The sequence below is a fragment of the Pogona vitticeps genome, chromosome 1, assembly GCF_051106095.1.
Source record: "Pogona vitticeps strain Pit_001003342236 chromosome 1, PviZW2.1, whole genome shotgun sequence".
Lineage (NCBI taxonomy): Eukaryota > Metazoa > Chordata > Lepidosauria > Squamata > Agamidae > Pogona > Pogona vitticeps.
The window spans coordinates 81892925-81915022 of NC_135783.1; the positions used below are offsets into that span (position 1 = coordinate 81892925).

Here is a 22098-nt window from a genome sequence, read left to right on the forward strand (position 1 = left end):
CCTAGATATGGATGTCCCGGACAACCCAGATAGTGTCGTTGCTGACCTTGAGCCAGACATCCTGGAGAGCGAAGTCAAGTGGGCCTTAGAAACCATGGCTAACAACAAGGCCAGTGGAGGTGATGGCATTCCTGTGAAACTATTTAAAATCTTAAAAGATGACGCTGTTAAGGTGCTACATTCAATATGCCAGCAAGTTTGGAAAACTCAGCAGTGACCAGAGGACTGGAAAAGATCAGTCTACATCCCAATCCCAAAAAAAGGCAGTGCCAAAGAATGCTCCAACTACCATACAATTGCACTCATTTGACACACTAGCAAGGTTATGCTCAAAATCATACAAGGTAGGCTTCAGCAGTATGTGGACCGAGAACTCCCAGAAGTACAAGCTGGATCTCGAAGGGGCAGAGGAACTAGAGGCCAAATTGCTAATATGCGCTGGATTATGGAGAAAGCCAGAGAGTTCCAGAAAAACATCTACTTCTGCTTCATTGACTATGCAAAAGCCTTTGACTGTGTGGACCACAGCAAACTATGGCAAGTCCTTAAAGAAATGAGAGTGCCTGACCACCTTATTCTCCTGAGAAACCTATACGTGGGACAGGAAGCAACAGTTAGAGCTGGATATGGAACAACTGATTGGTTCAAAATTGGGAAAGGAGTACGACAAGGCTGTATATTGTCTCCCTGCTTATTTAACTTATATGCAGAATACATCATGCGAAAGGCTGGACTGGAGGAATCCCAAGATGGAATTAAGATTGCCAGAAGAAATATCAACAACCTCTGATATGCAGATGATACCACTCTGATGGCAGAAAGTGAGGAGGAATTAAGGAACCTTGTAATGAGGGTGAAAGAAGAGAGTGCAAAAAACGGTCTGCAGCTCAACATCAAAAAAACTAAGATCATGGCCACTGGTCCCATCACCTCCTAGCAAATAGAAGGGGAAGATATGGAGGCAGTGACAGATTTGACTTTCTTGGGCTCCATGCAGATGGCGACAGCAGCCCCAAAATTAAAAAACACCTGCTTCTTGGGAGGAAAGCGATGACAAACCTAAACAGCATCTTAAAAAGCAGAGACATCTTGCCGACAAAAGTCTGCATAGTCAAAGCTATGGTTTTTCCTGCAGTGATGTACGGAAGAGAGAGCTGGACCATAAAGAAAGCTGACCACCAAAGAATTGATGCTTTTGAATTGTGGTGCTGGAGGAGACTCTTGAGAGTCCCCTGGACTGCAAGGAGATCAAACCTATCCATTCTAAAGGAAATCAACCCTGAATGCAACAGAGGATGATATGGATGGACAGTGTCATCGAAGCTACCAAGAGGAATTTGACCCATCTCCGAGAGGCTGTGGAAGATAGGAGGGCCTGGCCATGGGGTCACAAAGAGTCGGACACGACTAAATGACTAAACAACAACAACTATGGAAATACTATGGAAGGGACGTGGTAGCGCTGCGGGTTAAACCGCTGAAGCCTCTGTGCTGCAAGGTCAGAAGACCTGCAGTCGTATGATCGAATCCGTACGACGGAGTGAGCCCTCGTTGCTTGTCCCAGCTCCTGCCAACCTAGTGGTTCGAAAGCATGCAAAATGCAAACATGCAAGTAGATAAATAGGTACCACCTCAGTGGAAGTTAAAAGGTGTTCCATGTCTAGTCATGTTGGCCACGTGACCACGGAAGATTGTCTGCGGACAAACACTAGCTCTATGGAAAACGGAGATAAGCACCACTGCCTAGAGTTGGACTCGACTGGACAAATAGTCAAGGAGAACCTTTACCTTTACAATGGAAATATTGAAAACCATGAAGGAACCACAGATAAACGCATTTTGGTATCCATAACCGGAACAAATATCAACATGTATGTGCATATAATCAAATCTAGTCCCTTTCAATGAAGCCTACACAGAAGGACAATATTGTTTTTTCATGCTTCTGGTTTCTACTCCTACGTATCTTGACATGACTAGGAGGTGTGTGTGAAGTAAGTGCTAAGCAAATCTTAAGATGGCATGACACATTCCCTCCTTCTTTGGAAATAAGAAGCTTAGAGTTCAAGTCCAATTTTGGCTTGCTATTTTGTTTGGCATATCTCTTTTCACTCAACTTTCTGCTTGGTCCTCCTGATTCTATGAATTAATTCTAGGAGCAAAATCACAGCTCATTTAACAGAATATTTAAGGATCTTATGCTTCCTAAAGAGGGAACTGAACACTGAGAAGAGGATTTTAGAGTTCTGGGCCAACAGGGGAATCACCCAGCAGAGGTGGAAAAAGCCAGAGCTGAGTTTGAAACAATTGGGGAGGCCCTACTCCATACAGCCATTGCAACTGCATGAAGTAGGTAGTAGGGGCCCATGATTTCATAGTGGAACTGGTGGTTCTGTCCCTTTCCCACTTAGTGTAGTAAGTCATACTAGTCCAAATCTGAATGCTCTGAGCTGGAGCATACATGAAGAATTCCTTCTTCTCCCCATATGCCAAACAGAACAGAAGGAAGTTCTTTGAGTTGCCAAACATTCTGGACCCAAGCTTGGGACTCATCGTGACTATTATTACTCCAAAGGTTTTAGGGTGATGAGGGAAAGCCCAGAGTGCAGAGTCAAAAGAAACTCCTCAGGCAGTCATTTGGGATGAGTGCAAATCTGTGCCTCAGAAGTTATTGACTCCTCAGGGTCTCTGTCTGTATTAAGTACCACCACAGTGTTCTTCTTACTCCTGTTCAGAGATATTGTCCAATCCTGGCCCAAACTGTCTGAGAGATGCTTCCACTGATGACCTAATGTGATCTAAACAAAACCATAAGAAAACACTAACTTTAAAACTGCACCCAGAGCATGTAACTCAGTCACATGCCATGAAATCCTGTGCCTGCAGCAGGTTAATGTGGGAATTAATGAGGGAAAATGTTTCAGCAGATTTTTTTTATTTGTAACAACTGTAAACAATGCCATTGTATTGTTTTTGTTGTATTGTATACCACTTTGTATAATGTCATTGTATTGCACTGAACAATTCTAATACCTCGTATTTTTGTAAGGCACTCTTGAGAATTTTTTAAAATCTCTAAACAGAAGACAAGTAAAGAAACCCTATAAATGGGGACTGTTGACTCAACACTGCTGCTGAGAGTCTTGGGTCCTGAGTCTTGAACATCTAACAGTCTCCTTTGATTGGAAGTAAATGTCTCCTGTGGAGCATGATCAGACCCCCTCTGCCTGTCGTTCGGGAGTTGGAAAAAGACACATTTTTCATTGGTCTTTCCTTGTCTTGGTCTGTCTTCGCTATATATGTATATCTTGCACTATTCTGTCAGCTTTTGTTTGTTTAAATTATTGTCCTTCTGCCTGCTGTCATCTGGCTTCTTCTACAGATACTCTTCATTTCAAGTTTCATACTGATAGAACAGAATGTGTTGATTTTAACATGGCGAAACACTTGAATTGTGATCACTGACCCCAGTTCTGTAAGGAAGCAGTCAGGAAATAATCTTGCCATAGTATAGGCTATTTCTTTTTTCAGTTCCAAGGCTCTTAGGAGTTACCATATTAAGATTTATTAAGATTTTTATCCTAACCCCCTATTTTACTCTTATTATCAACATAAGAATCAATGTGCTCCTATCCAGTCCACTTTTTCTAGGCATGGGGATAAAACAGTTAACCTTGATATCTAACACTGTAGCTGTGTTGCTCATTTTTTTGGGTGTATACATGTACAGGTGTGGAATTAAGAATTATTACCTAGGAAGATTACAAGTATTCTTGTTGGAATACAGAGTAATAGTTTACATTGTGAATATATTATAGTACTCTTATTTTGAATAGTTATATGGTTAGATGTTTGCTGCATTATCTTTCAGGACCCCTTCTTTCTGTAAGTAAAACTAACATAATACAAGTGATTGAAAACAAAACAGTAGCACAAGGAAGAGAAGTAAAGGAAGATTCCACAAAGAAGAAAAACGAGGTTGATGAACACAAGACAGCTGAAATGATATTATCTCCCCCTCTTTTATCTCTTTTATTGATATACTGTACAGCTACTTGCGAGGGAAGTGGTGGCGCTGTGGGTTAAACTGCAGAAGCCTCTGTGCTGCAAGAAGACCAGCCGTCGTAAGATCGAATCCATGCGATGGAGTGAGCTCCTGTCACTTGTCCTGGCTCCTGCCAACCTAGCAGTTCGAAAGCATGTAAAATGCAAGTAGATAAATAGGTACCACCTCAGTGAGGAGGTAACTGTGGTCCATTGTCTAGTTGCGCTGGCCACGTGACCATGGAAACTGTCTTCAGACAAACGCTGGCTCTATGGCTTGGAAACGGGGATGAGCACCGCACCCTAGAGTTGGACACAACTGGACTAAATGTCGCGGGGAACCTTTACCTTTACCTTACTGCCACTTACCAATCTCTACAAACCCTTCAGGAAAAGCCAAGTGTTTTCTAATTTATACTATGTGTGGTGAAGACAGTTATCAGGCAACTGAGTATAATTCATTGCAAGGGATGACAAGCTTCCTTCCTGTACACTTATATTTAAAGTCTAACTAATGTTTTGACACTGTACAGTCAAGAAGAGGAAATGATGAGGTCTTATGCTCTGGATGGGACAAAACCAGGAAAAAGCATGGCAGCCTGTTGGAGACAGTAGAAATACTGTGTATTGCCTCCCCACCCCCACCCTCAATGTGCTGTCAAGTTGTTTCTGACTTATGGTAACCCTAATTGTGCCTTTTCAAGTATGCAAGATGTTTGAGGAGTGATTTATCATTACCACACACACCCAGTCATTTTCCATGGCCAGACAGAGATTTGAACTCAAATCTCTCGAGTCCTACTCTGAAATTTATCCACTACACCAGTGGTGTCGAACTGTGGCCCTCCAGATGTTCTTGGACTTCAACTCCCAGAAGCCTTCACCACCACCTCTGCTGGCCAGGATTTCTGGGAGTTGAAGGCCAAGAACATCTGGAGGGCCACAGTTTGACACCACTGCACTACACCATCCTGGCTCTTTATTGTCTGCCAGACGGAGACTAATGATTCAACATTGTTAATAATTTAGATTTTATAGAAATACTAAAGCCCAGCTCACCATACATATGTGTGAGAACATGTGTGACAGGAGGCCTGTCAGGGAGACACTATGAAAGCTGTTGTTGTAGTATGAAGTTCTGGTTCCATCCAGTGGCCCATTTATGAACAGCCATGATTCTGCAAATGGTAGTAGCCATGTTTTGAAACTTCATATGGAGGTGCCACTTCTCAAGGTCAACATCACTACATGATAGTTTGTGAGCTAGTCAGCAGTCTTGTGTCACTCTCTTAATATCTGAGTCAGGCTTTAAAATCTTTTCTTTAATGGATGTGAATTATTCTGATGTGATTCCAGACCAGGGCCTGATGCCTTGAACCTGCCCCAGAATTATTACTTTTTTCAGAGAATCCTGCCTCTTCATTATGTGCCCAAAGTGTGACAGCCTCAGTTTCAACACTTTTGCCTCCAGAGATAAATCAAAATTCATTTGATCTAGCATCCACTTCTTCATCTTTCTGGACATGCAGGGTATCTGCAAAACCATCCTCTGGCATCATATTTCAAACAAATATAAGTTTTTTTCCTGTCAACTTTCTTTACTGCCCAGCTCTCACACACATTTGTTCTTGTTTAGTCATTAAGTCATGTCCGACTCTTCGTGCCCCATGGACCAGAGCATGCCAGGCCCTCCTGTCTTCCACTACCTCCCAGAGTTGGGTCAAATTCATGTTGGTAGCTTTGGTGACACTGTCCAACCATCTTGTCCTCTGTCGTCCCCTTCTCTTCTTGCCTTCACACTTTCCCAGCATCAGGGTCTTTTCCAGGGAGTCTTTTCTTCTCATGAGATGGCCAAAGTACTGGAGCCTCAGTTTCAGGATCTGTCCTTCCAGTGAGCACTCAGGGTTGATTTCCTTCAAAATGGATAGGTTTGTTCTCTTTGCAGTCCAGGGGACTCTCAAGAGTCTCCTCCAGCATCACAATTCAAAAGCATCAATTCTTCGGTGGTCAGCCTTCTTTATGGTCCAGCTCTCACTTCCATACATCACTACAGGAAAAACCATAGCTTTGACTATGCGGACCTTTGTCGGCTAGGTGACGTCTCTGCTTTTTAATATGCTGTTTAGGTTTGTCATTGCTTTCCTCCCAAAAAGCAGGTGTCTTTTAATTTCATGGCTGCTGTCACTATCTGCAGTGATCATGGAGCCCAAGAAAGTCAAATCTGTCACTGCCTCCATATCTTCAACCTTCTATTTGCCAGGAGGTGATGGGACCAGTGGCCAGGATCTTAGTTTTTTTGATATTGAGCTTCAGACTCTTTTTTATGCTCTCCTCTTTCACCTCATTAAGACATTCTTTCCTCCTCACTTTCTGCCATCAGAGTGGTATCATTTGCATATCTGAGATTGTTGATATTTCTTCCAGCAATCTTAATTCCGGTTTGGGATTTGTCCAGTCCAGCCTTCCGCATGATGTATTCTGCATATAAGTGAAATAAGCAGGGGGGACAATATACAGCCTTGTCGCACTCCTTTCCCAATTTTGAACCTATCAGTTGTTCCATATCCAGTTCTAACTATTGTTTTCTGTCTCACATGTAGACATACCCATACAATAAATTTTGTGACTGTTAAAAATGTGGCTTTTCCAGAAGACCTTCCTGGACCTTACATCATCTTATTTACAACATCTAATTACGGTGAGTGGTGTCAACATTTATACTACCAATCCTGCTGTCTTACTATTTTAACTATTTTTATTTATTATTATTATTATTTTAACTATTTTATTTAAATTATTGGTTGTTTTATTTTTGTTATGATTTTGTATTATTATGTTCTTTGTTGGCATAATGTATGTTTTATTTGTCTAACACGTAAACCACCCAGAGTGGTCTAGTAGCCAGATGGGCAGTGTAGAAGCCAAATGCGTGCGCACACACACACACACACACACACTTGATCATCCTTCCTAATGCCTTCATTGCTGCCCTTCAGAGTCTCAGTCTTCTGATTTTTCTGCTGCAGTCTGCATTTGAATTGATGATTGAACCAAGGTATACAAAATTTCTATTTCAGATTCTTTGTTGCCACCATTAAAGTTGTGTGGCTCTTCTGTAGTCACAAGTTTTGTCTTCTTAATGTTCAACTGCAGACCTGCTTCGGCACTTTCTTTTTTCACTTTCACTAAAACGTGTTTCAAGTCATTGCTGCTTTCTGCCATTAAGACGGTATCAACTGCATATCTTCAATTATTGATGTTTCTTCCACCAATTTTATTCCTCCTTCACCTGAATCTAATCTGGTTTATGATATGTGATATGTTCTGCATACAGAATGAACAGATAAGGAGATGAAATGCACCCTTATCTGGCACCTTTGCCTGTAGGAAACCATTCTGGCTCTCCATATTTTGTCCTAATGATAGTTTATTGTCTACAATACAAGTTACAAATCAGGACAATTAAGTGTTGAGGCACATGCATTCTCTTTCAGAGCAATCCATACTTTTTCATGATCTTTACCAGCCTTTCTCAACCTTTTCTTGGCTACACCCCCCTCCCCCTTCTGAAGCTCTTCTCAGGTTCCAGGGCTCCCTTGTCAAACAAGGATACAACATGAACAGATAAACATAAAGTCACATTATTAGACATCAAGAAAACATGAACATTCCAACATGTACTTGACAAAAGTTTTTAAAGGACTGTAAGAAATTAAAGATCTCTTAAGCCTAATGTGATCCTCGAGCTTGGTGCTTTTCTGCACGTTTCCTGCATTCAGACACTAAATTAGACAATGACAGCTGGAGCTCTCCTCTTGTCGCAACAGCAGTTCTGTTCCTGGATTTTGTCAAGGAAACTACCTTACTGAATCCACACTCAACCAACTATGTTGAGGGAAAGGCAATTTTTAAAAAATTGGGCTTTCCCCCACAGTGTTGGAAATCTATTTGGCAGATCAATCTTGATCCAAAAATCTTTTTGAAACTGACTGAACTGACGATGGCTAGTTAAACCACTCTGAAGATCAATCAAACTCTCTTGACTTTCTGCCTCAACTTGGGTGGGTTGTATTTCAAATGGATTCAAAATCAAGTCTGGGATACACAGGTTTAACAGATCATTACATTTTCTTGCATATCCTTCTGTATCCCCTGAGATGCTTCACATAAATGGTAAGGTCATTGCCCTTCAGTGTCTCTGTGATAGTCTTCAAGTTTGGAAAGTGTAAAAATTCCCAACATCCTATATTGTGCCAATAGACTTTGAGTTTCATAAGGAAAGAATCAATGGCTTCCTTCCTGTCTACAAGGTTACTGTTTTTAAACCTGTAAGGACTTGTTTAACAAATTAAGTTTCTGAAAAATATCTGCTAGATAAAATATGTCTGCCTTAGCATCAACAAGCTCTTGTCTGCTCTTTATCAGACATGAAGGAAACTATGAAGTCCGAGAGTGTTACAAAATGTTGGAGGCAGTTTCCCTTATTTATTTATTTATTTATTTATTTATTTATTTATTTATTTATACATACATACATACATACATACATACCCCGCCTATCTGGTCCGAAAGGACCACTCTAGACTTAGACTTTCCCTAGCCTCAGTATGCAGCACAAATCTGGAAGTCTTTGTAATTTTTTTCACATTGCTTCTGGAAAAGACGATCTTGAAGGGTGAGAGGTTTGATGAAGTTTACAGCCTTTATGACAACTGAAAGCAAAATATTGAGAATGGCTGATCTACACAGTCAAAGGCTTTGCTGTGGTCTATAAAGCATAGACTGATCTTCTTAAACTCTTTGGTGTGCTCCAATAGCCAGAGCATATTTGCAATTTGATATCAGATGCCTCTTCTGTTTTTAAATCCAGCTTGAACATCAGGCATTTCTCTGTCCATAAAAAAGCCTTTGTTGCAACACCTTGAGCATCACTTTACTAGTATGGAAAATTAAAGCAATGGTTCTATAGTTACTGCACTTCTTGGCAGTATACAGTATTGAAAAGTATGTTGAATGTTTCCAGTCTGTGGACCATTGTTTTGTTTTCTATATTTATTGCCATATTGTTGTCAGGATTTTAACAGATTCAGTCTCTGTGGCTTGAAAAAGGTCTATGGGTCTACCCCTGGTGATTTATTTCTTCTGAGTGCTTTCAGAGCAGCTTTCACTTTACTTTCCAGAACTGCAGGTATTTTGTGGTAGGATTGTTCTTCAAAGGGATCTGATATCCTATCATCTCTTCTGTATAGGTCTTCAGTATACTTATAAGAACATAAGAAGAGCCTGCTGGATCAGGCCAAGAGCCCATCTAGTCCAACTTCCTGTATCTCACAGTGGCCCCACCAGATGCCTCTGGGAGCACACAAGACAACTAGATACCTGTCTCTTGATACCCCTCCCCTGCATCTGGCATTTTGAGGTACCTTCCTTTTAAGCCTGGAGATTTAAGCCCAGAGCACAGCGTGCTACTCCTGTCCTCTGAAGATGCCGGCCACAAAGACTGGCGAAAAGTTAGGAAGAACAACCTTCAGAACACGGCCAAAGAACCCCAAAACCCCACAACAACCATTCTGCCTTCTCTTTATTTATTTTTCCTGGTCAGATAATGTGCTTCCCTGTTGGTCAATCAGCACTCCTAATCTAGGTTTAAGTTTATCTTTGATTTCTTGGATCTTCTGAAAGAGATATCTTGTTTCTCATTTCTATATGCTATTGCTGTGTGAAACTGGGTTGCTGGAAGTGTGTTAATGTTGCAGAGGCGATCTTTCTCTGTTTGTGAAATCAGACTTTCAAGGAATACCATGTTTAAGTCAAAGACTAACCATGAAAAGAGCAAGTGGGTTTCATGATCCCAGAGATAAGAAAAACTCATACTCTCCACATTCTAGTGTTTGTGTTAGTCAAGAACTCCCCTCATCCAACCACAGTTATCTCTAATGTGTATTTCTGCCCTCGGTCTTTGGCTGGACACCAGGCCTCGTTTGACATGTACTTCCTGCCCCCTCCCATTCTGCCACATTTTCTGCCTGGTCCTTCCCTATGCTCTTTGTTATACCACTTTTTGGTTATCTTCTCAGAATTGATACTGCCCCGCCTTGAAGTGATACATCCTCAGACTGACCTTGTGGCTCTACGCCAGCTTTCTACCATGAAGGTCTCAGTCCAGCCAAGATTTGCATTTTGATCTTTCTACCTATTTTATTGTCTACATCCTGGTTTTTGACAATTAGTGGACCGAACAGACACCGGTTTTTTATGGCTTGTTTAGCACACCTGGCTGCTTGGTGGGAAACTCCACCTGTATTTTTCAAAGACATATGACAGAACTGACTAAACATAATATTAATTCTCCAGCTGCAATTCCTTACTGTGCTGTTGACAACTTCTCCTCACCCCATACCAACACCAAACCAATTAGATTACTCCATAAATGTAATTCCAGATATAAAAAGCATGAGCAGTAATATCACCAGTGGTCATGTGAACATGTATTTAAAAATAAGGCTGTGAGAAGACAGCAGGGTAGAAACGTTGCTTTCCTAATGCACTAAATCTTGCCTCCTCACTATGAGAAAACAGCCTATACCTGTGGGCAAGTATACATGATCTGGAAGATTCCTCACAGGTTTCACAACAAACCATAGTAATTCACATTTATCTCTTCCCCACGCATCCCACGACTGCGTGGAAAATGTAGACAAATGAATAATCACCCCTTCCCCTTTTGTTGCTCTCCATCTACAGCAGGGATTGGCAAAGTGAACCCCAGGGAAGCAAGCAATTCCCCCAGACTTTCCGAGGTAGTTTTTTCCCCACTAGTGCCTTTTCACAAGGAGGCAAAATTTAGACAGCAAATATTCTAAAGGCTTCTGTTTTAAAGGGGGTTTGTGGTAGTGCAGGCCTCCAAGGTCAAGGAAAAGGATGACAATAGCCCTCGAACCCTCAGAGGTTGCCCACCCCAGTCTACAGCATCTGTATTGAACTGTTGCACAAGATAGGATGAATAAACCAAATATAAAAGTGACAAAAAGATATGTGACTGAGAATGGATGAGAATCAAGGGTGAGCAACCAAGGATCCAATTCAGCCCTTCCATGTGGCCTTCAAGTTAATTTAAAAGCCCTCTGCAAGTGATCAGTTTGAGCTTGTGCAAAAGCAAACTGTCTCTCCTCCAATAGGCTAGGAGAGTTTCACCTATTCATTTTTAGCTCCATCTGTTGCCATCAGGTGGCCCCTGACAGATTACCCCAGAGAAAATGCAGCCCATGCTGGTCTCACAGAGTGATGATTTTGTTCCCAATCCTCCCCCACTGGTGCATTCCACTGGAGAATCTTGTACAAAGAGTTATACTTCAGTTTTTAAGAATTGGGAGGGGGAGGGAAATGAGGGTATTTAAAATAGAGTCAGAGCAATCCCAACCAAACTTCTTCTTCTTTTTTTTTTTACCAAGCCAAAATGGATTCTACTGCTGTTGATTTCCTGAAACTAGCAGCTACAAACATTGTGTGTCAAGCTGGCCGAATATACATAAACTGAAAGACTAAGCATAACAAAGTGCCGCACCATGCAAAGAATAAATGGGGAGATAGGATGCAGTGGGCAAGCCTGGAATATTCAGCAACTTTACATGCCACCTTTCCACATGTGGTTTGAATAACACAGCTTTTCAGCACTCAGAAATCATTCTTGTAACCCAAATACAACAAAAGACAATGGAAGATTAATTGAATGTAGCATTGTCAGTTAAGAAGAAGTTAGGAGAGGAGGATATAATAATGCTGTACCATATGATTTCCTTTCTTGAGAGGCTGAAGCGGGTACAAATAAAACCATCAAAAAAGAAGAAGCAAGTCTTGAAGTCCATCGAGACCACCTTCTCACACTGGTACAATTTCAACAGTTTATTGCAATCATCTTTAGAGGCCCTGTTGTGTGTCCCATCACCAGGAGAAGCTAGACAGGTAAAAACACAGGACAGGACTTTTACTCTGGTGGCTGCACCCCTGGCCATAAAGTTCATTTTCTAGGATGAGGAGACTAGCCTCACTTCTGTTCCTTTTTAGGCATGCCCTAAAGAGGCATTTGTTCCATTTGTTTTTCATAGTTTGGATATGGAGATAATTCTGCTTTATAAGATGTTATTTTTAATTTTTTAAATGTTCTTTTGTTCTTTTTCTATACTATGGGGGCACTGGGTTTTGTAGGTCTTTTAGGAGAAAATTGGCTTCTGATTATTTCAATAAACAAAATAGAAATAAATATAAATTTCCCTCTGTTCTCTTTTCCAAAGGCAGCACCTCAGCACTCTCTGTTCCCCCCCCCCTCTACACAACAGACACGATTATGTACTAGAGCTTGTTCAGTTGGTAACTCTAGCTGAGTCCTGCACATAGCCAATGCTGAATAATTAGTCAAGAACTGGGAGATGGCTACCCAAGTACATTTCCTACTTTGATCACGTTGTTAGTTTCTTTAAAGGAGATCAGCAAGGTTATATCCATTCTGTAAAAGGCACAGTCCCAGGTACGCTACCCCACATTCCACATATAGTACAAGGTAAACAGTTGAAATACTTGCAGTATACATTCAACAGGTCCAACCCTCAAAATTCAGCACCTCAGAAAGAAAACCCATCATTACCAACCATTCTAAACATATAATACATTATAGAAAAAGCAGAACATTTACTCTGTTACAAGTGCTCTGCCCCCTGAGGTCATTTGCCTCTGCCTAATAACATCTCACAATTGTGCTGGTTTGATTTACTGCCTTCACTGCTATGAAGAGCAAAGTCTCTGACCACAAAAACAGAAGTACTGCAGCTTACCTGTAATGTGGATATCATGGGAAGCTTTTTTTCCTGGAGTTCCTCTGACCTTGATGAAAATTCTTCTCAGAACTCAAATTTGTATCCTCTACCATGTGCTTTCAAAGCCAGCCCCTCACCATATTTACTTGAGAACATAATAATGTCAGGCAGGTGTGATCAGTATCACAGCCTTAAGCACAGCTGTAACATGGACAGTGACCGGAGACAACAATCTTAGAGAACCTCCAGCTACAAAACCCATATGCTATTGGTGTGTGAAACTGGGGTTGTGTATATGTGCATTGCCCCTGCAGACAATTTTCAAACAGATTTCACTCTCTTGGCAAATGCTTTTTAAAATAAATAAATAAATAAGGCTTACTGGTAACATAACATTTTAAGCATTCTTTGACCACTAACTAGCATCAGCACCAAGAGCCTTATTTCTTACAGAATTACATGCAAGCTTATTTTTTTCCCACCTACAAATTTCATTTTGAGGCCAAGAAGTAAAAAAAAAAAAGGGGAGGGGAGGAGATGAAAGAAAGGCACAACTGAGAAACAATTAATATAGTCCCATATTATAAGCAGCTACCTCTAAGTGTCCAATTCATTGTTGTTTTTTCTTTCTCTTTTATTTCTAGGACAGTTTAAAAAAAAGATATAGGAAAGAGTGGTATTGTAATGCTGGATAGATAGCTGCCTATAATTATTTTCCCCATACTGTATACCAGGAAATAACTGTTCCACATAGGTAGCAAACTTAAAAACTGGCCTTTTCCATACCTTTTCCCTCACACACGCCAGCTCTATCCAAACTGCGGCCTTAGAAAGCTATGCTGTAACAAGCAGCCGTTTGAGAGGCACATGCTGTAGCCGCACTGTTCTGACATTTGCTAAGCAGCAGAGTCCCTCAAGTGACTGGGAGCTAAGCCATTGACGTCACTGAACAATAGGCAAAATATTTCCTCCTCCTCCTCCTCCTCCATAGCCCTGAACTGTAAACACCAAGCCTGCACACAGCAGGCAGAACATTTGGGGAGAGGTGGGAGAAAGAGAATGTGTGAGAGGAGCTCTCAAGCGATGCTGCCTGAAAATACACAGCTGCTGCTACTCCTGCTTTCTTGTCTCCTGGTTGTTGTTGATTTTTAAGTATTTGTGTGCGTGTTGGGTTGTCAGTGTTGCCTAGGAGGAAACCAGCAACACCAGTATCTCTCAAAATCTTTTTTTCTCTCTCTCCCAAGCCATGTCTCTCGTGTCTAAGTTAGCCACAGGCACATATTCCCAAAGGGGATGGTCTTCCTGTTCAGCCACTAGATTACCAGAAAATCGTGATGAAAGCTTGAAGCAGAGGAACAAAAGGGCACAGAGCAGGATGGGAAGGAAAGAGGCAGGGGAGGAAAAGAAGGGAAGGGTCTCTCTTTCCAAAACTTTCAATGTGTTTGAACTTGATAGGGAAAATTACACCTGCTTCACCTGGGAGTGCTAGTGATATCATCCCACTCCCTGGCCAGTCAGCCTTATCCTCAGAGGCTCTTCTGACTCCCCTAGGAACAGCTCCAAACAGCAAAACTGCTTTTTTTTTTTTAAGGGCCACCCACACAGGTAGCCATCAGCCTTAACTTGTACATAGGTAGCTGGATTGCTGGTGTGTATTTTCCTCCTCTTGTCCTTTCTAGATTTACATGCAGATTGGCGAAGTTCCATCTTTCCCTGTGGTCCCTTCTGCTTCTTTCTCTTTTTTAGTTAGAGAAATGGCTGCTCACAAACCTGTGCACATAGAAGTCAGCCCAATAAGATTCTGTAAACAAGTGTAGATCCTTGTATCCTTCTCTACCACCATGATTTTCCCCCTCCTCCCGTTTTTAAATTACCAGGCTCCAGAGTGGATATTACCCTTCAGTAGTCACAAGCACACCATTAGGCTTGTATTAAAATTATCAGATAGTCCCAGATATTTCAAATTGAAGAAAGAGAAGGAACTGCACTATATGATATTTCTACATTCTTGTTTCTGCCCAAGCCCTTGCTAATACTTTTGTGCAGGGCTGGGGAACTTGTAGCCCTCCAGATATTGTTGAACACTTCCATTAGTGTTGGCTAGTCTTGCCAAAAGAGACATATGATGGGAGTATTATCTGGAGAGGCTAAAGTTCCACACTCCTGCTTTAATACTCATGGACTGCCATAGGATATTTCAATATGTAACTTAGAAGCATTTTTGTCTTGCAGAATCTACAACTACTATGGGTCTGCAATGTACAGTCATTGTATGACACACATATTTGCATAGAGCAAATAATTTTGCGAAACGTCAGGCACTTGCCACATACAGTTTTTTCTATTAGAAACAAATAGCTGAGTTTTTAAAAAAGTAATGTTTTGTTCCAGCCAATGTAAAGCTGTTGGTGTGTTGGCAGAGGGTAAGATACCGAATTCACACTGAATTGTGCAGATGCACTCCTTCAGGAACAGAAAGCAGAACAACTTATTCAATAATAGAGTTCAGTAAAAGATCTAGTTAGAGACTCCAGTAAGGAAGTGGTTTTGTGGGAATTTCTTATGCTCTTTAGCCAGTTCTTTGACCATAACTACCATGGGGTGACGGGGAAAAAGTCCAAGACGGCAAACTTCAGAAGATGCTAGAACACTGGATGTGGCAAATGCACAGCTCAGTCACCTTGTCATTGCCATTGCCTTATGGACACACTGTGTGCAAGAAGTGTCCTGCCTCTCTGGATGCTGTCCTGTAGGAGAAGGGAGGTAGCGTCATATCAACCAACTTCTGTTAAAGCTGGCTGCTTTCTTCTTCTCCTCCTGCTGCTGCTGGAGTTGTAACCCCCGTGGACTGTTTGGTTCAAACCAGTGGATGAAGAACTTTTAGGAAGGGGTTGTGATCCAAGATTTCAATTGAGAAAGAATGGGAAAGCTGGAGCAGCAGGAACTGCTGTTCCCCAAAAGATAGTTTAGAGTTCATTCATTCATTCATTCATTCATTCATTCATTCATTCATTCATTCATTCATTCATTCATTCATTCATACATACATACATACATACATACATACATACATACATACATACATACATACATACATACATACATACCCATAGAACTAGACAATGTTACAGAGTCAAGGCACAATGTAGGGCGGGGAGAGGCTGTGTAGACCTCTCTCTACCTCTGTTCTGCCTTGCCTCCAAGAGGCCATCTAGGAGCCAGTTTAAAAATAAAAAAGAAAGAAGGGTGCCAGGCCTAACAACAGATGGTGCTGCCGCTTGCCTCTTCCTTCTCTGGCAGCATGCGCGTGGGGAAACGTGTGGAGATGTCGCCAGCTGCTGCTTGCAATGGAAACAGGTGCTTTCTTCACCAGGGCCAGACAAAGCGGAAGAGATGGGCGGTGCCATCTTGCTTCCTCCCTGAAGTGGCAGGACATCTTGCCCCACCACTTGCTGCAGCCATGAAGAAATTCAAAGGCCAAGAATTCATTCCTGACTGAAAAAGGTGGCAAGTGGGCAAAAAGCACTTGCAGTAGCCAAGCAGCCCTTCCTTCTTCCTCCTCCTTGCCCTGTCTCCTCCCTGGGAAATCAAGGCATGTAGAAGTCGAGAGCCTGTGGGAAAATCTGTGTGAGTGTGAACCCTATCATCCTCACATGTTCTAAATAGAATAACATTCTGTCTCCATTTGTCTCTTTCCCTTCTTCAACTTTATACACCTTCCTGTTTCAAATTTTCTTCCTGCTCCTCCTATTTCTTTTTCTTTTTTTACCAGCTCCGTCCCCTCCACCGTCCCTTCCCAGTCTACACCTGGGCAGATCCATATTCAGATTTTTAATCCTTTCTTCTTGGACAACCTGAAGTGGGTCGCAATAAGTTATGCAACTCAAATTAGTATGCAACTCATTTAATTTATTTCTTCCTGGCTTTTCTCCCAGCACAGGGATTGAACAGATCCAGGGTGAGAACTGCAGGGGAGCCCCTGGCACCTCATTTCCCCCCTACGCCCACTGCCCCCCCACCTGCTGCAATGTGCTGAGCCAGCTTCCTACTTGCATCCCAGAAGACGATGCCCCCATTGGCTTCCCACCATTGTCAACACCATCACCCTGCAATCACAAACACTTAGCTCCTCATTCATTTTATAAAATCTATCAGTTGCAAATAAAGTACTTAGATGAAGGGATTGCTCTAAAAGCGCATCAGACAGAAAATTGCAGCATTACAAACAGTCTAAATACACCAGGTTTTGCAACCACTTCTCTTTTTTTGCCCTCTCCCTGTCCTTATGATTAATCTGGAAGCTGCTGCCCATCTGTTTTTGCTGCCTTGGTTTCCCTTCCCCAGTTTCCTGGGCCTGCATTGGAACTTTTAGCTGACCTATATCCAGCATCTCCCCCATACACTCTTCGGGTTGCATAGTGGTGGTTCCTCCTATCCCTTTGCTCTGTGAGGATTATGGTTTTAAAACATCTGAGTCTCTCTTTCCCTAACCTCCATCAGCCCTTGGATTCTTCCCAGCCTTGTTCCATTGCTGTCTGAAGCTCTTCAAGAACGTACTTTAACACTTCTTTCCCCTGACTGTTTACAATAGGGTGTGCAGGGGTAGCCTTCTAGATACATTTAGATTGCAGTTCCCAGATTCACTCATTATTAATGATGGATGACAGTTGTAGACCAGAAACATCTGTTTGGCCACAGTCATCCACATGACCTCAAAAGCAACTCTTGTTCTTTGAAGTACTGTATTCTGCAACTTCACTGTGCATTCCTTGTTTGTTCTTCGTCTCTTTCAAACAGGTGTCTTTCACCACTTGGGGGAGCACTTTTGCAAAAAGCAGGATGAACATACTGCCTAGTTTGACATCCCCCCCCCCCTGGACTCACCAAGACTCTCTTGTGTTTTGAATGCTTGTTATGAACCATTGGGGGATATTTATGCTATAGAGAGCAGATTGATGGATTTGTGTTCTCCCTTGGGAACAGCAGTACAACTGTGGGTTCTGAGCTCAAAGAGAGATTACTTTGCATCTTCACCTAATTGCATTCTTTGGAAGAAGTCAAAATGGCATGAAGTCAATTAAAGTTTTTAGCATATATACAGTACTGTATTGCAGTACAGATTTGCCCTTGATTTGTTTGGCTTGACAATGAAATGTTAAACACTGTATCAGAGAAAGATTGTACAAAATACCATTGCAATCACACTGCAGAGGCTGAAAGCAAAATTTGACTTGGATCCAGGAACTCTGGAGTTATTTTTCTAAGTATTCTGAGCCAGAGATGAGGCAGGATATGGTAAGAGAGAAATTTCCATGTCTGAATTAGGTAAACTGGCTGTACATTTCACAATTCAAGTAAATTAACTTGTTAATTATATAGCTTCTGCAGATTTTTCCAGAAACGTAATATAAAAACCATACGCTCACTCTAGTATGTCTACTTGAAACTAATCAGTTAACAATAATTTTAGATGACAGTCCACATTGCAATACTGAAATTAACAAAGTGAAAGCTATTAAAGGAGAGAAAAGCGAGTAGAAAAAGAGTTTTTAAATTATTTTCTAGATTATATCTAAACTTGGTGAGACTCCATTTGGCACAAAAAGTTGGTAACTTTTAAAAAATTAATTATTTATAGTTATAGTTCCAAGCCGTTCCAAGCAGTCAGTTACTGTCACAGTTGCTAGTATTTAAAAGCAATTCTTTTTCTTTTCTCAAAATTGTAACAATTACATTAGAATTTTTCTGGAGAAAAAAATCTGAATGCTACAAGCCGTGGACCTGTAATACCACATACAGTCTCCTTGTCTTTGCCTCAAAACCTACAACAAAGTACGAGACAGCAGGAAGCCAGGATATGAACTATGTGGCATTCCTGCCCCACCATCAAACCAGGCCACACTCCCTGTGACGGTAAAACAAACTTAAAAATTTCTAGTTACACTGCAAAAGGAGTGGATTTTATTTCTTGTTCTATTGCTAAATAAATAAATAAATCATCAAAACAACATGATGAAAGCTAAGATCTAGGGAATTAGTGCTAACAGCAAATGTTGATTCTGCCAAGAAAAAGATGAAACTGTGTCACACCTCATCTGTAAATGTCCAAAAATTGCACAGATTACAAAGTTAGACATCATAGAGTGGCAATGTTAGTGCACTGGTCATTATGCAAGAAATATTGCTTGCTGGCCTCCAAAAACCCATGGGAACATCAGATAAAGGTGTCAGAAAATGAGGAAGTCAAGATCTTGTGGGATTTCCGGATCCAGACGGACAGACACCCTCAACTATTACCAGACACAGCAATAATAGAACAAAGAAATGTCCAGATCATTGACACTCCGATTCCAGGGGATGCTAAAGTTGAAAATAAAGAACTGGAAAAACTAACAAAGTACAGAGACCTGGCAATCAAAACATCTCACCTCTGGAAGAAACACATTTCAGTCATTCCTGTAGTCACTGGGGCTTTGGGAACAATATGAAGAAATTTCACACAGTACTATAAGCAGTTGCAGATCTCCGAAATCACACCATCAGAGCTACAAAAATGGCAGTACTAGGAACAGCATACATACTGCGCCGATATTTAATGGATACTTATTTTTTTGGTTAAAACTTGTATCTGTTATATAATAGCAGACAATGTTCTTATAATTTTGACTGTGCCTGGTGTTTTTGAGTAGTAGTAGTAGTAGTAGTAGTAGTAGTAGTAGTAGCAGCAGCAGCAGCAGCAGCAGCAGCAGCAGCAGCAGCAGCAGCAGTATCTGTTAGTGATTGACTGTGGCATTTTTGAAGAAGAATAGTTAACTTGTTCTTTTAAGTTATTTGTAATCTAAAAGGCCCTAACACTGCACAGAATCATTTTCTCTTATGCTGAGCCTCAAGCTTTAGAAACTGCATTTTGTTAAGCGGAACGGATGCTGACATGACTCTCCTTTCATGAGCTAAAGTATGCCAGAAAAATTAAAGGCAGAGCCAAAACCCAAGAATTATCATAGTTCTCCACACCAAAATGCAAGCCACATCATTACATTGCACATATAGGAGGATAAAATAGCCTAGTGTTTGTGAATAAAATAGCACTGTGACTTGAGGAAATGGTGCTCAAATAGCTATCCTTCTTTCTCTGTGAACAGAATACTAAGCACTCTCTTTAAGCTAACAAAATAGGGAGGAATAATAATTGTATTTTCAAATTGAATTGGATTGTTTACAGCTAATAAAATAAGTTTATGGAAGGTGATTATTGTGAATTGTGAAGAAGTCTCCAAAACTAGGGTATTAAGAAGGTGTAAGATAGGACCCAAAGGAATATTTAAATAAGAAACAAAGAGACATGGAACTGTATCTCAAAATGAAATGCAAACTGTGGACATTTAAAGCATACAGAGAATAGAGTTATTGCTTGATATTGCCAAAATGAGGGAATGTGTTTCCAAATAAATCATTAGGAGGAAATGTGGGGTTCCATAAAATTGGCATGTGTGAATGTCAATGCACAGATACAAATTTAAAAATAATTACTACAATATAAATAGAAATAATTTGACCAAAGTCTAATGGTTAGTCCGGGCCAGAGTAAACCTGCTAGCCAGTATAGAATCACACAAGGACAACGATAGAAGCTGTGGTAGCTGTTTCCCAGAATGTCTGTCATACATACCATCTTCCCCACAGCTGAGTGCCTCATCAAGTGATGGAACTCTGGGTCATGCAAAAAGCCCTTCCACAAATATCTTTAGACTTTTGGCTGCTGAGTCAGAACTAGAGATGGGGACAAAGCGCCAAAATGGTGCTTCGTCTTGGTTCATGGGTTGTCAAACTTGATGACTCATGACCCACAAATTGCCCCCCAGTGACCTGAAGAACAAAGAATCAATTCATCAGGTCATTTTTTAAAAAGACAGACCATAGGGCTATCTAAAAATAAATAAATAAATTCCAGCCCCCTCAGCCTTCCTATCTACCCCCCCCCAGTGCAAGAGGATGGAAAAAGGGATCAAAGCGATCCCCCAGCCTGGCTGCCTTTGGTAAGGCAGCCAGGCTGGGGGATTGCTTTGATCCCTTTTTCCATCCTCTTGGTATGCCCCCTGGGGCATAGCAAGAGGAGGGACAGCAGGAACCAAAGCCATCTCGCAACTACTGGGCGGGGGGGATCCTTTTGATCCCTCTTTGATCTCTTCCGTTCTCTTCTTATGCTCCATGGGCATAGGAAGAGGAGGAAAGGGGGACCAAGCCATCCCCAGCCCCGGTGATGGGATTCCCTTTGGGCAGGCTTTAGCTTATGCCTCTGATCCTTAGGGTCATAACAGGGAACAAACAGACAAATATAAAACATTTATATTTGTTGTTTCATATTTGTTGGGGTCTCTGAACCCCAAGAACACAAAGCAACAAATATCTGACAAACCAGGGATATTTAACAAATATCCTGATTGGTTTTTATATTCATCCCCATGTCTAGTCAGGACACAAAAATAGGCAATAACCTTTATAGACTACTAAAAAAAATAATCATACAGTGCACAAACCTTCGTGAACTAAAACACCACTTCATCAGGTTGGTACCAGTGTGAAAAACTTAAAAGTCCAAGATATATGTAAGTGGCTACTTACCATTCAGTAATAGATTCAGTGGGTCCACTCTAAAAGAGATAAGCAATTAGATTAAAGCCAATATATACAGAATATCAGCAAGAAACACAAAACAAAACAAAAACAACAAAGACCTTGTGGCACTTTAAAGATTGCTATATTTTAATATGAGGTTTTGTGGAACATATCCACTTCTTCAGACATAAGAGTGAGAATAAAGAGACTACGTGATAAAACATTCATACAGGGCTGTAAGAGACACTGGCCATCTCAAGCTGCATTTCACATCTAGAAATGATTTAAGACTCCTGTTTGTTTATTCAGTTCTTTTATTTTGAAGCTCTCTTCTGCAAGCAACAGCAGTGATTAGTGGCTAAACAAAACAACAGCAGAAACAACATTTGATAATGAGCTGAGAATGACAGACTTAACCTTTGAAGCTTTGTTCTATAAAGGTGGTTGGTGCAATTTTCTCTCTCTCTTTTTTTTCTTTTCTTTTTTGCAACTTTCCTTCCAGTGAGAAACTGAAAAATAGATCTGCTTGTGCCATTCTTTAGGCTTAGTTTTCATGCCTTTCTTCATCTTGTGTCATGTGAATGATGCCACGTAGAAGCTATCCTAGTATGCGCACTATTAGAGATGG

The 22098-nt window shown here is 41.1% G+C and overlaps 1 protein-coding gene across 7 annotated transcripts in view; it reads right to left on the reverse strand.

Annotated features, from left to right (window-relative positions):
• The window catches only part of PDE7B (phosphodiesterase 7B), a 257704-nt gene extending 236204 nt beyond the window's left edge, over positions 1-21500 (reverse strand). The window contains exons 1-2 of one of the 7 annotated variants that reach the window (XM_072996443.2): positions 13641-13732; positions 12873-13055 (exon numbers count right to left, since the gene is read on the reverse strand). In XM_072996443.2, the coding sequence (XP_072852544.1) occupies positions 12873-12890 (18 nt within the window). In that variant the 5' untranslated portion in view covers positions 12891-13055; positions 13641-13732. Of the gene's footprint in view, positions 1-12872; positions 13056-13640; positions 13774-21476 lie in introns of those variants that run through there. The other 6 variants (XM_072996444.2, XM_072996447.2, XM_020779568.3 and 3 more) reach the window with 6 other exon arrangements.
• Positions 21501-22098: the final 598 nt, after the last annotated feature.